The sequence below is a fragment of the Mustela nivalis genome (assembly GCF_964662115.1).
Source record: "Mustela nivalis genome assembly, chromosome: 1".
NCBI classification, from domain to species: domain Eukaryota; kingdom Metazoa; phylum Chordata; class Mammalia; order Carnivora; family Mustelidae; genus Mustela; species Mustela nivalis.
In genome coordinates this window covers 140,660,733-140,675,398 of record NC_139020.1, presented here as the reverse complement: position 1 = coordinate 140,675,398, position 14,666 = coordinate 140,660,733, and the positions used below count along the sequence as shown (strand labels likewise).

Sequence of the window (14,666 nt, the reverse complement as noted above, 5' to 3'; positions counted from 1 at the left end):
TACTGGAAAGTGTACTAAGCTTGGACCTGGGTTTAATCTAGCTTTGTGATCTTAGCTAAGCCATTAGCCTAATGGAGCTCAGGGCTGGACCAGAGAAGTAGTTAGTTATGCATTATGAGGCCATCTGGAGCCCTGGCTCCTTATATCTTGTTTTTCCACAATCCCAATTGTCAATCCCTGATTGACTTGTGCAACAGGGAGATTCATTCAAAGGCTTTGGGGGCCCACATAATGAGGAACCAGGGAATCAAACTTAGGAAGGAATGAAAGTCATCCTCATGGCAAATGTGGCAAACGTGGACCCCATCACCTCCATATCCCAGCCAGCAGGAAGTAGAAGGAGCACATGGAGACGTGCCCCTTCCTTTTAAGGACATGACTCAGGCATTGTGCTCATCCCTTCTGCTCACATACCATTGGCCAGAACTTAATTATATGAACACATCTAGCTGAAAGGGAGGATAAATATGTTTGGGGGATTCTATTTTAAAAGTAAAAAGAACTCTTTTAGGACCACCATCAATTTCTCCAACAGTTATCTCTTGGACAAAAGACTAAAATGAAACTATTAAGTCGGGCCTTTTGAAAGTCCCTGATGACGTTCATGAGGGTGATTTCCGCGACACTGGTGAGGTGGACAGGAGTGGAAGCTCGATCGTGGTGCTTTCAGAAGTTGCAAAAGCAGAGATGGGAAGGAAGCTACCAGTGAGCTGACCAGTTAGCTGGCAAGCGATTTTTGATGGAAAAGGACCTTCTTAGACTCAGGATGACCGCAGGGTGGCTGGGACTCAGAAGAGGCAGCCAGTGGAGAGGAGAGATAAAGAGGGAAAGAAATTGTTGGAACACTGGCACAGAGTAGTGGAGCCCAGAGAGCAGGTCTGGGAAAGAGGAAGTGACAGCCCTTTCTCTGTGTCTGAAGAAAGGGAGGCAAAGATAAAATTAAGCTAGAAAAGCAGAGAAGAGGGTTAGAAAAGATAATACTTGGTGGTTTCTGGTCATTAGATGACGTTAACTGCTGTGAGGATGGTCTAGATTTGAGGAGGGTGAAGTGAAGAAGAACCGGTATAAAAATGGGCAGACACCTGAGCGGAGACAGCTCTGAGATGAAGGTGCTGGTTGAGGCTGGAATGCATTGAAGCTGCGGGTGACCTTGGTCGGGGGCGTGGCTACATGCCATGGGACAAAAGGCTAAGGCCATGCTATGCTTCAGCAGTTGGGCTTTCTGGACCAGGCAAAGGAACATGATTCTGATTGACTTGTGCAACAGGGAGGTTCATTCAAAGGCTTTGGGGGCCCACATAATGAGGAACCAGGGAATCAAACTTAAGAAGGAATGAAAGTCAGGTGAGCCGCTGCAATCTGTAGAGGAGACACAGGCTCAGAAAGGCCCTGGTGTTGGGACAAAGAAGCTCCCAGTCTGTTTGTTCCGTCCATGTGTCACCTTTCTCAGGATCCGGTGTCCTGTGTGAGAGAGTCAGGGGGGCCTGGTTTGAATTAACACTCTATTCACTGCTGCGGGGAGGGCTGAGCTCCTGGATCTACTTCCATGAGGGGTCTTTGTTGGAGGGAGCAGGTTCTAGATGCTAGGCAGCCAGAATGGAACTCTTTTCTGCTTCTGGGCTCAAGGGTGCTGCTGGGAAGAAGAATTCAGAATGAAGAACCTACTTAGCAAAATCCTGAGGGGTTCAGTTGGGTGGCAAAGGAGAGTTCCTATAGAAAATCATTTTTGTAAATACCGAGTAGTGCAATTGCTGGGTCATAGGGCAGTTCTATTTTCAACATTTTGAGGAACCTGGGTATTTACCTTAAAGATACAAACATAGTGATCCGAAGGGGCATGTGCACCCGAATGTTTATAGCAGCAATGTCCACAATAGCCAAACTATGGAAAGAATCTAGATGTCCATCAACAGATGAATGGATCAAGAAAATGTGGTATATATACACAATGGAATACTATGCAGCCAAGATTTCAAAACAAATGAAATCTTGCCATTTGCAACAACATGGATGGAACTAGAGCATATCATGCTTAGCGAAGTAAGTCAAGCAGAGAAAGACAACTATCATATGATCTCCCTGATATGAGGAAGTGGTGATGCAACATGGGGGGCTTAAGTGGGTAGGAGAAGAATCAATGAAACAAGATGGGATTGGGAGGGAGACAAACCATAAGTGACTCTTAATCTCACAAAACAAACTGAGGGTTGCTGGGGGGAGGGGGGTTGGGAGAAGGGGGGTGGGGTTATAGACATTGGGGAGGGTATGTGCTTTGGTGAGTGCTGTGAAGTGTGTAAACCTGGCGATTCACAGACCTGTACCCCTGGGGATAAAAATATATGTTTATAAAAAATAAAAAAAGAAAGAAAATCATTTTTGTTTAGTCAAAGATATAATACCATTGATTACTGATTTTTTTTTTTTTTTCACGTAATGTTCAGGAATGGTTAGCGTGAAACTTTTCCATGTCCTAACTCATTTCCAGTGTTGCTAGTAACAAAAGCCAAAGGAAAACTGATCCGAGTGCTTAAAATACCAGAAGCATAATTGAGGAAAGCCTACACATTTTTTAGTGGGCCAGTGTGCAGAGGAGTGGTGGTTAGAAGTAATGGAGAGAGCAGGGGAAAGAGAAACAGTCCCAAACCCAAAGGAGAATGGAGAAAGAGAATGGGGGATCTGGAAGACTTGGGACTTGAATGGTAAGATCACCTAAGGAATTTCCCGGGCTTGCAGTTCCCTCCCATAGCCTACCTTCTGTCATCTTGTCCTTAAGTCACCACCTCTACCCCTACGTTCCACAGATGTGGAAGCCCCACACAGGAGCCTGGAGCCATGGGAGCTCTTGCTCGTTTGGCCCAGCAAGGGGGGAGGCAAGTTCGGGAGACATGGCTATGGAGCTGGGGATCTGAACGCCTGGTAGCATGGAGTCAGTTTGTTTTCTTCAACTCTGGCATCAGAGCTTCTGTCTTAACCACATTGCAAGTTGAATAGATTTTTGTGAGCTGATCTGGAAATCTTTCCAACTGCTTGGGAACAGCGTTTGCATAGGAAAATGTTCCACATGTTTTCCTGCAAAATACTTAGCAAGCGCCCTCGGGAATGTAGCAATTCCCAATTTTGTGATTATTTATATTTCTAAGAACATGATCAGAAGACTTTTTTTTCCATTATTGGATAATTTATTCATTGATATGAAATTGCTTAAATGTATAGAAGAAGTGCAAAACAAGTATTTTAGTGCAAAAATACATTGTGACATATGGGTTTTACTCCCCAGTTAAAAGAATTTTATGTTAAAATGGGAATTTCCAATCAGATAAATTTATGCATCTTGAAATTGTTAAATAATTCTAGTCTTTTTTTTTTTCTCAAAGGACTCATGGAATTGTGTTATTTGCACAAATTCAGTTGAAGTCCAGACCTTCAAAAACAAAAGAAACATATTTATTACATGTTCTAGAGTTTGATATGTTTTTTTTTTAAGATTTTATTTATTTATTTGACAGACAGAGTTCACAAGTAGGCAGAGAGGCAGGCAGAGAGAGGGAAGCAGGCTCCCCGCTGAGCAGAGAGCCTGAGGTGGGGCTCTATCCCAGGACCCTGAGATCATGACCTGAGCCGAAGTTAGAGGCTTAACCCACTGAGGCATCCAGGCGCCCCTTGAGATGGTTTTTAAAAGCTAGTCATCATCTTAACATTTTATAGCTAGTTGGGTGAACCAGAATCAACAGAAAGGAGAAGTTCAAACTGAAGCTCATTGAAAAAGGGGATATTACAGAGTGTAATTACATTAACCCCTTTGAATTGTGGCTAATGACCACGTCCAGCAGGTGGAAAATGGGAAATAACCCAAATGTTGAGATTGTTGGATCAGAAGTCACATCAGTGAATAGGACTGAAGCTAAAATCATATTTGAAAACTGTACTGTGTGTGGTAGAGTGTGACATGCCATCAGGGAACTCGGTTTGTTTTAAGACAAGCTCTCTTCCCTCAAGGAACTCAGAGTGTAACAGGGAGACAAGGGCAGACTTCAGAAGAGAAGAAATGACAAAAGACAGCCTATGATTCATGCCAAATGAGAGGAAAGAAGATTAATGACTTTTGATTTCCTTCCAAGCAATCCCCAGAGCTTCTCTAAATTGAAAAGAGACAACTCTAAAATGTACTTATGATTCTTTAAATTAAAAGACATTAAATAAAGCTTGAGTTATTTGCAATCTAACTTGTTTAGGATTTTTCTGGGTTTCTTGGTTTATACCAATAAGAAGCCATCCTGCAGAATATTTAGAAGCTAAGTGAGAAGTTAGAATCTAAAAGAAGATAGCCACACTGCGTACTAGAAAATATTTAGAAGCTAAATTAGATGTTATGATATAAAAGAAAATAACAAAGTGACATAATAGAAAATATTTAGATGTTAAATAAGAAGTTAGAATCTAAAACAAGGTAGCAAAGCTTCAAAATAGAATAAAGATACATAGAAAATCAAGCCGTAGAGATTTTTTGGCTCTTCTATGCCACATATGAAATGGTAGACCAGTTAAAATGAGACCCGGAGCAGCTCTCCTTCTTGGGAAGCCTTACTGGCTCTTTAAAAAAGAGAATCGGTCTCATTTAGAAAAAACCACAGGTAAGTGCATGTTTGACCTGAGCATGTCTATTAGAGCTTAGAATTCAAACTTCATCCTGGATAACTAGTTCAAAGAGAAAACTTAAGAATAAATTTTGAACTTATGTCAACACAGATATCAGGGCCCAGAATTAAGCCAATTATCTGCTGAAAAACCAAGTTACCTCCCTAATAACTCACCATAGACTTGCAAATGGAACTAGGCAAATGGAACTAGGCAGGGCAGCTTCTGCCCTCCTTAGAGAGATACTGGTATCAAGGCTGATGAGAGGAAACATCCCATTAGAACTGGAAGGCACCCTGGTGATCCAGGTCATCACCAGATGATGAAATGCTTTTCAGGACTATAATTAATCATAAGACCAAGAGAGAGCTAGTTCTCAACTATTGGAAGTTCTATGTTCCATCTATTAATTACTCAGCAGAAATGACATGAAATCAACAAATAATTCTTTTGGGCTCCTTTCCTTGCCAAACTCCTCCCCAGATCTCAAGCCTCCGTCCTCAAGTCACCAAAAGTCCTAGAAGCCAAACTGAAAACAACCAGATCATTAGAGAGAACTCCATTCCTCAGTCTGGAACTGGAGGCATTTAGAAAGCAGAGATGAATCTCCAAACCCCCATTCCCAAGACTCCAGATGAAATCTCCCCCATCAGGATGCCATCCATATAGCAACCATTCCCAATGCTTTCCTGGCTCCCCAGAAAATCTGGAGAGGTCGATGGAGCAGTTTTTATACTATAGCAGTGGACCTTGGGGAGCTTCTAGTTGACCTACATTTCCTAATAATAAACAGGTCATTCATACTGTATGTGTATTCACGTAGTATAATTTGCTTTTAGGCTTTTGACTTACTAGAATAGACAGTTGATTTCACACCTTCATTTTTTTACATCTTTGCATGTTATTGGAGAATCATTAGCAGAAACATCACCTGGCATACACTTACATTTTTCCATTTGAATGTCACCAAATAACTGCTTTAGTTGCAATAGACCTATTCTACTAAGGTCTAATAGTTTGTTCTCCTCAAGATGCGGAACCATGAGATAACTAGAACAAGAAGTTCCAGCTAGTAAATAATGAAAGGCAGATAAAAATGAACTTAATGGTATATTTTTTATATATTGCTTTTAACGAATGCACACAGGTCATGTGATGGTCTAGTTGAACAACTTTTCTTAAATGAGAATGTGAGAAGTTTGTTTTAACAGTTTCAAAGAGGTATAATTCACACAAAATAAACTGCACATATTTAAAATGTGTAATATGATAAGCTTTGAATATGTATATCTCTGTGAAATAACAATTAAGATGGTGAACATATCCACCTACAAGTGTTCTTGTGTCCATTTTTACCTTCCCTTATGCTCCTCACTCCCCCACCCCAGGCATTCATTAATCTGCTCGTTGCACTCTAGATTAGTCAGCATTTTAGAATTTCATCTAAATGGAATTATATAGTACATACTCTTATTTGTCTGGCTTCTTTTAGGCAGCATGATTATTTGGAGATCTGTCCCTCCAGTTTTCATAGTGTATCAATAGTTCATTCCTTTTTATTGTGAAGTAGTAGTCCATTGTATGGATTTATCATGGTTTGTTTTCTATTCATCTGTTAATGGACATTAGAGTGCCAGTACTTGGTTATAACAGATAAAGCTGTGACGAACATTTGTGTTTTTGTATGGATACATACTTTTAAAAATCTTGCATTGGGGAGCCTGTTTGGGGCTCAGTGGGTTAAGCATCTGATTCTTGATTTTGGCTCAGGTCATGATCTCAGGGTCCTGAGGTAGAGCCCTGCATCTGGCTCTACATTCAGTGTGGAGTCTGCTTGAGATTCTCTCTCTCCCTCTCCTTCTTCCCCTCCTGCTCATGTTCTCTCTCTCTCAGATGAATAAGTTTTTTAAAAAGTCAATAAAAAAGTAAAAATCTTGGGTAAATACCTAGAAGTGAAATTACTGGAACATATGGTAGGTGTATGCTTAACTTTTTAAAAAACTGCCAAACTGTTTTCCAGAGTGGTTGTATACCATTTTTACAATCCCAGTTTTAGAGATTTGAACCCTACTCACACATTGAGAAAGGTTGAAGTGCATGATAGTATTTGAGGAAATCATCTTTTATTTTGATGTGTACATCTCTGAAATCATAAGGAGTAAGAAAGTAGAATTTACTTTTCATAGCCATCTGTCACAAAATCTCTCTTTTGAAGTAATCATATTAAATAAATATCTTTATTATTACTGTTTATTTGATATTTTTTGAACACTGACAGAGTTAGTCAGAGCTTGTTTAATTAATGTCTGTGTCAAGGAAAAGCCCCAAAATCAATAATTAAGACTGCCTTTGAAATTTCTAACATTAATCTATTTGAAATTTCTAACTTAAATAATCTAAATTTTGCCTCCATTACTACTTGTTAGGAAAGAATTAAGAATGGGTTTGACTTTCATCAGTTTCTTATCTGGATTTTAAAGTGTCAGTACATAGGTAGATAGTTCTCACCGATGAAATATAACATTTTATTTCAATTTACAAATAAATTATCCTGTATAGTGGAACTTGATAATGCACACACGGGCTTCAACCTATTGAACTATTACGTGCATTCACTCCTAGTAAGCTTTGGCCATTGTATTATGCCTTTCTTAAGAATATTCATTCATTCATTCAATTAATATTTATTATTGCATACTGTCACATACTAGGCAATGCCTGGGCCGTCTTTGCATTTCTCAGAATGCAATGTATTGCACACAGGTGCCGGACCACAAATACTCGTTAATTAACAGATGGTAATTAACTTTTGTGGCTAATTGCTTGTTTGCTTCTAGCAGTTCTTGGAGTAGGAGAGGAGAGCCCCAGGGGCGCTGTTGTCCTTTCCGGTAGTGACATCACTGCTGTTAACTTCACAGATAGGGGACAAGAGAACCCCACATAATGCCGGTTTTTTTCCACACATTATGCGTGTTGCTACCTGAGACTTCTAAGCAGTAAAGTGCTAGTTAGTTCAGATGGTATGATTACAGTAGCCTCAGAAGGCATTATCTTAATACTGTAAGTCACCTTTCTCATTTTGAAATGTTAAATATTCTATACCCATATATTCTATACCTTTCATTAGAAGAGGACTAAAATCCCACTTACAGATTAGAACCTAGGAGCCTTTGCTGTAAGCACCCCCCCTGCCTTTTAAGATTCTGTTGCTTAGGCAACAAGATTTCTCCATGCCTGCTTGCATTCTGTTGCCAAGGCAACAGGGTATCGTTGGCAGGTTGGTCTGAGACATCGAATGTTTGCGGTTTGGGAGATGCCTGTGGCTCGCAACTTCTTTGATAAATCAGGGTATGCATAATCATATTCAAGCATGTGAATTGACTCTAGTCTTGGAGTTACATCAAAGACAACTGGACATTTTAGACCATCCAGCATTATATATGTGACTAGAATGACCTAGTGTAACCTCAGGGCCTATTGGTCTTGCCTCCTTTTAGCTGAAGTCTTGCTTATTTTGACTTGTGGGTATTCTCTACTCCCCCTTTTCATAATCCATATCCAGTTTTACTTAAATAAATACTGTTTGATCACTACTTGCCAGAATCAACCTAGCCTATCAAGCTGTCTTACAGAAACAATGAATTATCAATAAGACCACTTTATTCCTTTTCTGTGCTAGTTCTAAACTTTTGTGGCTAATTGCTTGTTTGCTTCTAGCAGTTCTTGGAGTAGGAGAGGAGAGCCCCAGGGGCGCTGTTGTCCTTTCCGGTAGTGACATCACTGCTGTTAACTTCACAGATAGGGGACAAGAGAACCCCACATAATGCCGGTTTTTTTCCACACATTATGAGTGTTGCTACCTGAGACTTCTAAGCAGTAAAGTGCTAGTTAGTTCAGATGGTATGATTACAGTAGCCTCAGAAGGCATTATCTTAATACTGTAAGTCACCTTTCTCATTTTGAAATGTTAAATATTTCTCCTTTTATCAAAATCAGCTAGTACTAACTACTTTCACAATTGAATTAAGTAATGTAATGCACCTCCCTTGGTCCAGAAGTATATTCAGAAGGATTTTACAAAATGAAAATTCTAGAACTCTATCTCCTTCATGGCTAAGACTCCTCTGACACAGTAATTATCCAAGTAATTTACCCTGCACTCAAAGCCATTCAGTGAGAAGTGGATTTAAGAAATTTCAAAGTTAATACCTTCAATCTCCACTTTACCCGTTATTGCTTTGGGGTGGAAGTTGTGGGCTAATATTCCAAACCAGTGCTTCAGTTTCTGCTTTGTCTTATAAATTCTGGATGAAGTTACCCCAGATCTGAAGAGAGTTGGAAGGGATGACCTTTCAGAATCCTTTGTAACCTTCCGTTTCTCTGAAATTCTGTTTCATCAGCCTGAAGTCCTATTAGTCAATTCCCATTTCAAAAGTTTCAGAGGACACAAGCTTCATTATATTAAGCCTTTTCACCAGAAAAGAACATTTCTGGAATGTTCTCTTTGTGTTAAATCATTTTTGTCTGTTTTCCAACTTACACTATCAAGGGAAACCATCCTCTGCAGCCATAATGTTCTGTTGGACATAAACATTCAATCCGATTCAGTCTAGAGGCAGACTTCCCTCAGGCTCTGCATAATTTCAATCTTTCGCCCATCTGTGGACCTAACAATCCTATAGTTAAATGTTTGTCACTTCTGGCTACAATGAGTCTGTTCTATTTGAAAATTTCAGATGACTAATCTTTCTTGTGATCCATGATATAATTTCCAGAGAAATTAACAGTTTTCCTGCTATACCCCTGCAAGCTTGTGAGTTTCAAGATGAGGGACTATTTCTTTTCACCATTCCTTCTGTATTGCCTGGCACAGTTTCTACACATAGTGGGCCCTTAATAAATATTGTTTTAATGAATGTGTGGTGGTTATTCTAAAGATCCCCTAAAGTTCATTATGCAGGAGTTTAGCGTTATATTAAGGAGTAACAAAGTTGGCAGCAACTTGGCAATGTCAGGATAGTCTGTTTCACATATATCACTGGCCCATTTTTTAATAAGTACAAATGTTTGAAGCTTTGGATTCTTCAGGACAACTGGAATAGTCATCTACTTAGCTCGGCATGTGAGTGGTTATCAGCTCTCAAAAGTACCCGTAACCTTAGGAATAAAAGATCTCCACAAGTTACATTTTCTTTACCATTTAAGATTGTCTAAGAGGTGGGCGCCTGGGTGGCTCAGTGGGTTAAGCCGCTGCCTTCGGCTCAGGTCATGATCCCGGGGTCCTGGGATCGAGTCCCGCGTCGGGCTCTCTGCTCGGCAGGGAGCCTGCTTCCCTTTCTCTCTCTCTGCCTGCCTCTCCGTCTACTTGTGATTTCTCTCTGTCAAATAAATAAATAAAATCTTTAGGAAAAAAAAAAAAAGGATTGTCTAAGAGGTATTGCTGGCTTAGCAGCTACAGGCCATGGGTATTAGCCTCAGGCATAATGTTTGTGAAGACAATGACAAGACCTTCCAAAGAAGAGTCTGGCATGCATTGTTGAATATGGAGGCCGATGGCCACATGTGGATCTTGAGCAGTTGAAATGTAGCTAGTGTGACTGAGGAATGAAATTTTAAAATTTTATTTTAATATTCATTTAAATATAAACAATGTCAGATATTTCATTAGATTTTTATAGTTAGTGCCTGCTAAAATAGTATTTTAGATAAATTTGGTTAAATAGGATATATTCTTAAAATTAACATCTCCTTTTTATTTCTACTTTTTGAAAGTGTGGCTACCAGAAAACTTAAACTTTTATTTGTGATTTGCATGGCATTTCTGTTGGACAGTGGTACACCTGTCTAGAAGGGTTACTCGTGCATGCTGTGATATACCATATGTCCAAAGATATTCTGCTCTTCAGCTCAGCCTAGAAGCACCCTGCCCATATTTGGATACTACTGAGATTATGCCCCTCTTTGACCTTTCTGAGGGCAGGGCTTATCCATTTTCTTTCTTTAAACATGCCCTTATCCCAGAACTAGGGAGAGTTATTAACTGTATAAGGCTGGCAAGTTTCTATTGACTTTTCACTGACTTAAGAACTTGTGCTGAGAAAGGGACAGAGACAATAGTGGCATCAGGAGAGGGCTGGCTTGGTGGGGAGTTAGGAGGAGTGAAGAAGAAAAAAGGAAAAAGGAAGGAACTTACAATCGGCTTTGGTATTATTCCTGTACTCCAGCTGGGAGGAGGGTAAATGAGAGCCAATTTTGTTTTGCTTCATAATTTTGGTATGTGTTACATTTACATATCAAGATTTCTGTGCTTATAATGAAAATGTTGGGGTAAGAGATTTACTAGCCATGTTTATTTGTATTTAAATGCCTCCCTCCATTCCTACTCAGCAGATACCTATCATGTGCCTTGAATGTAGTAGATGTTCAATATGTTTTTGTTGGGCTTAAATTTTGCATTACATTTTGTTACATTAAATTTGGTATAGTTCTTATAACTTGTCAGGGCACAGATGTTTCTTATTTCATTCCGAAATAACTATTAATAAATTAGCTGTAGATATCAGCAGAAAAAACAAGGTCAAAGTTTATTTATGGCTGTCCCTGGTGGTCTCTAAGGCCACCTCCAGGGGGTGGCACTAGACCAAAAATGCAAAATGATCAGGAAGTCTTGAATTTCAGGGCAAGGCAAACGAGCGATGTTAATAACACTGAAAACAAGGAAAAATATAATCCTCTTAAATGCAAAAGTCATCTTATTTCATAGGAATAGTTAAAATTTCTTTTTTAGGACAACAGGATCAAAGCATTAAAAAATACCACATGTGAAATTATAAACACTTGTATTTTTTACAGATTTAATTTATTTTAAAAAGAGAGAGGGCATGCCCAGAAGTGAGGCAGAAGGGCAGAGGGAGAGAAAGAATGTCTGGCAGACTCCCTGCTGAGCAAGAGGCCTGATTTGGGGCTCAATCTCATGACCCAGGGTCATGAACTGAGCTAAAATCAAGAGTCAGATGCTTAACTGACTGAGCTATCCAAGTAGTTATTTTAATGTAACTTTATCATTTTGATTTTAAGTATAAGGAGATAATCTAAGACACTAAGATGTAGGTTCTTAGTTATTCTTAGAGCTTATAAATCACTGTGATGAGACAGGGTTCTTCGATGTGCCAGTAGAATGTGAGGTCTGCTAGGGTTTGAATGGGCTTGTTTTCCTCTTTATTAAGCTTCTGAGAGCATCTTGAAGGAAAATAATCTTTTTTTATTTTTGTATTATAAACCATGGTAAGGTATAGACTTTCAGTCAGTGTTGACCAAGTCCAAGTCGAATAAACCCTTCTAATAGCCCCTAATTCTGTTTTCAGGGACTTCACTGGTGGATTAGGATCCAGACCAAGACCAGGTAATTTTGTGTTAGCAGTAACAAATTTGTGCATGCCTCCCTGATATTCAGTGTGATTTATGTTACAGTTTCATATCTTTCCCCCTTTTATTTCTTCAGCTTTGCTGCCTCTTGACCTGCTTCTGAAAGTACCACCCCTCATGCTCAGGGCCCACGTTAAGGAGATAGAGGCCGAGTTAGTGACGGGGTGGCAGTCCCATAGCCTTCCCGCTGTGATTCTTCGCAATCTCAAAGATCATGGTAGTACTTATTAGATCAAGTTTATGTCAAGCCCACAATGGGTGAATACAGAATTACAGTTGGGCCTGAAATGTCTGAATTATTCTTGGGAGGTAATTTTAATACAAACGGCAGGAGAATTTCATTTTGTTCGTCCACGATTATTAGTTTGGCAATTTAATAGTATCAAGATGCTTTCTGTGTTCACTTAATTTGATTGAAATAGTATAGGCTATTTTTCTAAAGTTTACATTTTTGTTTTGGTGAGGATGTTAACCAGTTCAATTATTTGTGCTTAAAATGTATACCTATGAACAAAAATAATAATTGTGTTACATTCATATTTCTTTTTATTTTTTTTTTTAGAGAGAGAAAGAGAGAAAAGGGTGGGGAGGATCAGAGGGGGGATGGATTCTTAAGCAGGCTCCACACCTGGCATAGGGCACGATGCGGGGTTCAGTCTCATGACTCTGAAATCATGGCATGAGCCAAAATCAAGAGTTGGATGCTTAACCAACTGAGCCACCCAGGCACCCTACATTCACATTTCTAGAAACTCTACACCTATATGATATAAGGGAGTGAAGTTTATCTTTATTTCCTTTATTCTGACATAGCTAGTCTTTTTTGGTTACTTCTATTTGTATTTGATTAAAACAATATTATATAACATTGTTTTCCTAATAATTTAGAAATTAGAGATTCTTAAAGCATAAAAGTAATGGTTTGGGGGAAAACAGAGTGTGTTAGTTGATGTTTCAAATTTCTATTAAAGAGGACCAAAGTTCAATAGTAATAGTTAAACTGTTAGCTAAACCTGGACAATTCAGGGAAAACGTATGGTCATCATACTTTTAACATACGTATGAATATGTGCCTCTTTAGTATAAAGTTCTACTTTACTGTTTTGATTAATTTGGAATATTGCTCATTGCTGTTTTCATTTTGGCTTCCTTAATTCACATTCTTTTGTAGAGTTAACACCTATGGTGAACATAAGCGATGTGAATTGATTTACTGTAACATTAGTCCATGTCTTCACTTTTATTAAATTTGCTTTGGAAGAGTTATTGACAGTCTGGGGCCATTTACACCATCAGCATAGATGCAAAAAAAGATGGTTTTGTTATTAAGATGTCCATAGCTATCATGCTGACCATGCTGTTTGGCATAAGGTAAGTTTATACATAACATAATCATGAAGCTAAAATTGTTGTTGATTGATTTTATAATAACAAAGCAGAAAAATGTATTTATGTAAGCAATTCACAGTTCTGCTGTGACTCATAATAGGAATTCTGTTTCTGAAAGGGCATGTTGAATTGGCCCAGTTTAAGACTTATTTTATATCCATGAAATTGGTCAGATCTCTTGACCTTTAAACAAACTAACTGCATTATAGCACAGTTTGCATATAATATATTGTATTTCTTAGAGTGTGTTAGACCATCATAAAGTATACTGACAGATATTGTAGAATATACTATAGTGTTGTCAGTGAATGCTAAAGTTCACCCACACAGAACTCTGTTTCTACTAATGTTATAGACACATTAGTGCATATGAAAGCATTTGGGTTGGTATCTATGGGTTATTCTAACTTTAAGTAAAAGAACTCTTGATTTTTCTCCATCTTAATGCAAAATTACTTTTCTGCTTAATAGAGAAGTCATACTTTTTAAAGTGTTGAGTTATTGACAGTGATGTGACTTATCACGTCTGCAAATGATGCTCCATTCCAGTTGTTACCCCATTATCTCTAGCCTAAGAAAATGAAGAGGTGACATTAATAGAGCCCTACAACAATAGGGAAGCATGTTTGGATCAAGGTGTCATGAGACACTATTGGTTTGGGCAGTTGTAAGTTATATCTTGAATATTAGTTACTCAAAATAGGTAAAGCATGAAATGTGTGGATGATTAGCTTTTCTGTTCTTTTTCTTTTTATTTTTTCACAAGCAGTCTATATTAATGTATTTTCATTTATTTAACATTTGATTTAGCCTTTTTGGGTAGATAAGAACATGCTTGGATGAAAGGAACATTGTATATAACCAACAGCCCCAGCCTTGTATCGTCTAAATGTTCCAGAAAAAACTGTCAGGGAGGGAAGAATTTTGTCAAAACCTGGGTGTGCTCCTAGGACCATATCTAGAATGTAAACATCATTTTCCATATGCTCCGGCCAAAAAAATGGTGAGAGCTGTGATTTTAGAGTACCAAGTGGCTCTCTTATAATATAATTTTGTCTATCTGGTAGTCCTAAAGTGAACTTCTAGCTTCATATTGTGGTGATACAAACTCCTATAGAACGAATAGCTATGGAACCATTTCAAGTTAGCACTATTAAAGTCTTCCTGTTCTGTCTTTTAATACTAACAAGATTGGGTAAAGAATTTATTTTATACAT

The 14,666-nt window shown here is 38.6% G+C and overlaps 1 protein-coding gene across 10 annotated transcripts in view; it reads left to right on the top strand.

Moving 5' to 3' along the window:
• NEK10 (NIMA related kinase 10) overlaps positions 1-14,666 on the top strand; it is a 240,002-nt gene that overhangs the window by 179,875 nt on the left and 45,461 nt on the right. For 6 of the 10 annotated variants that reach the window (XM_082687000.1, XM_082687001.1, XM_082686998.1 and 3 more), the window contains 2 exons: positions 12,000-12,037; positions 12,137-12,277. In XM_082687000.1, the coding sequence (XP_082543126.1) occupies positions 12,000-12,037; positions 12,137-12,277 (179 nt within the window). The remainder of the gene's footprint in view (positions 1-11,999; positions 12,038-12,136; positions 12,278-14,666) is intronic. The other 4 variants (XM_082687003.1, XM_082687002.1, XM_082687006.1 and 1 more) reach the window with 1 other exon arrangement.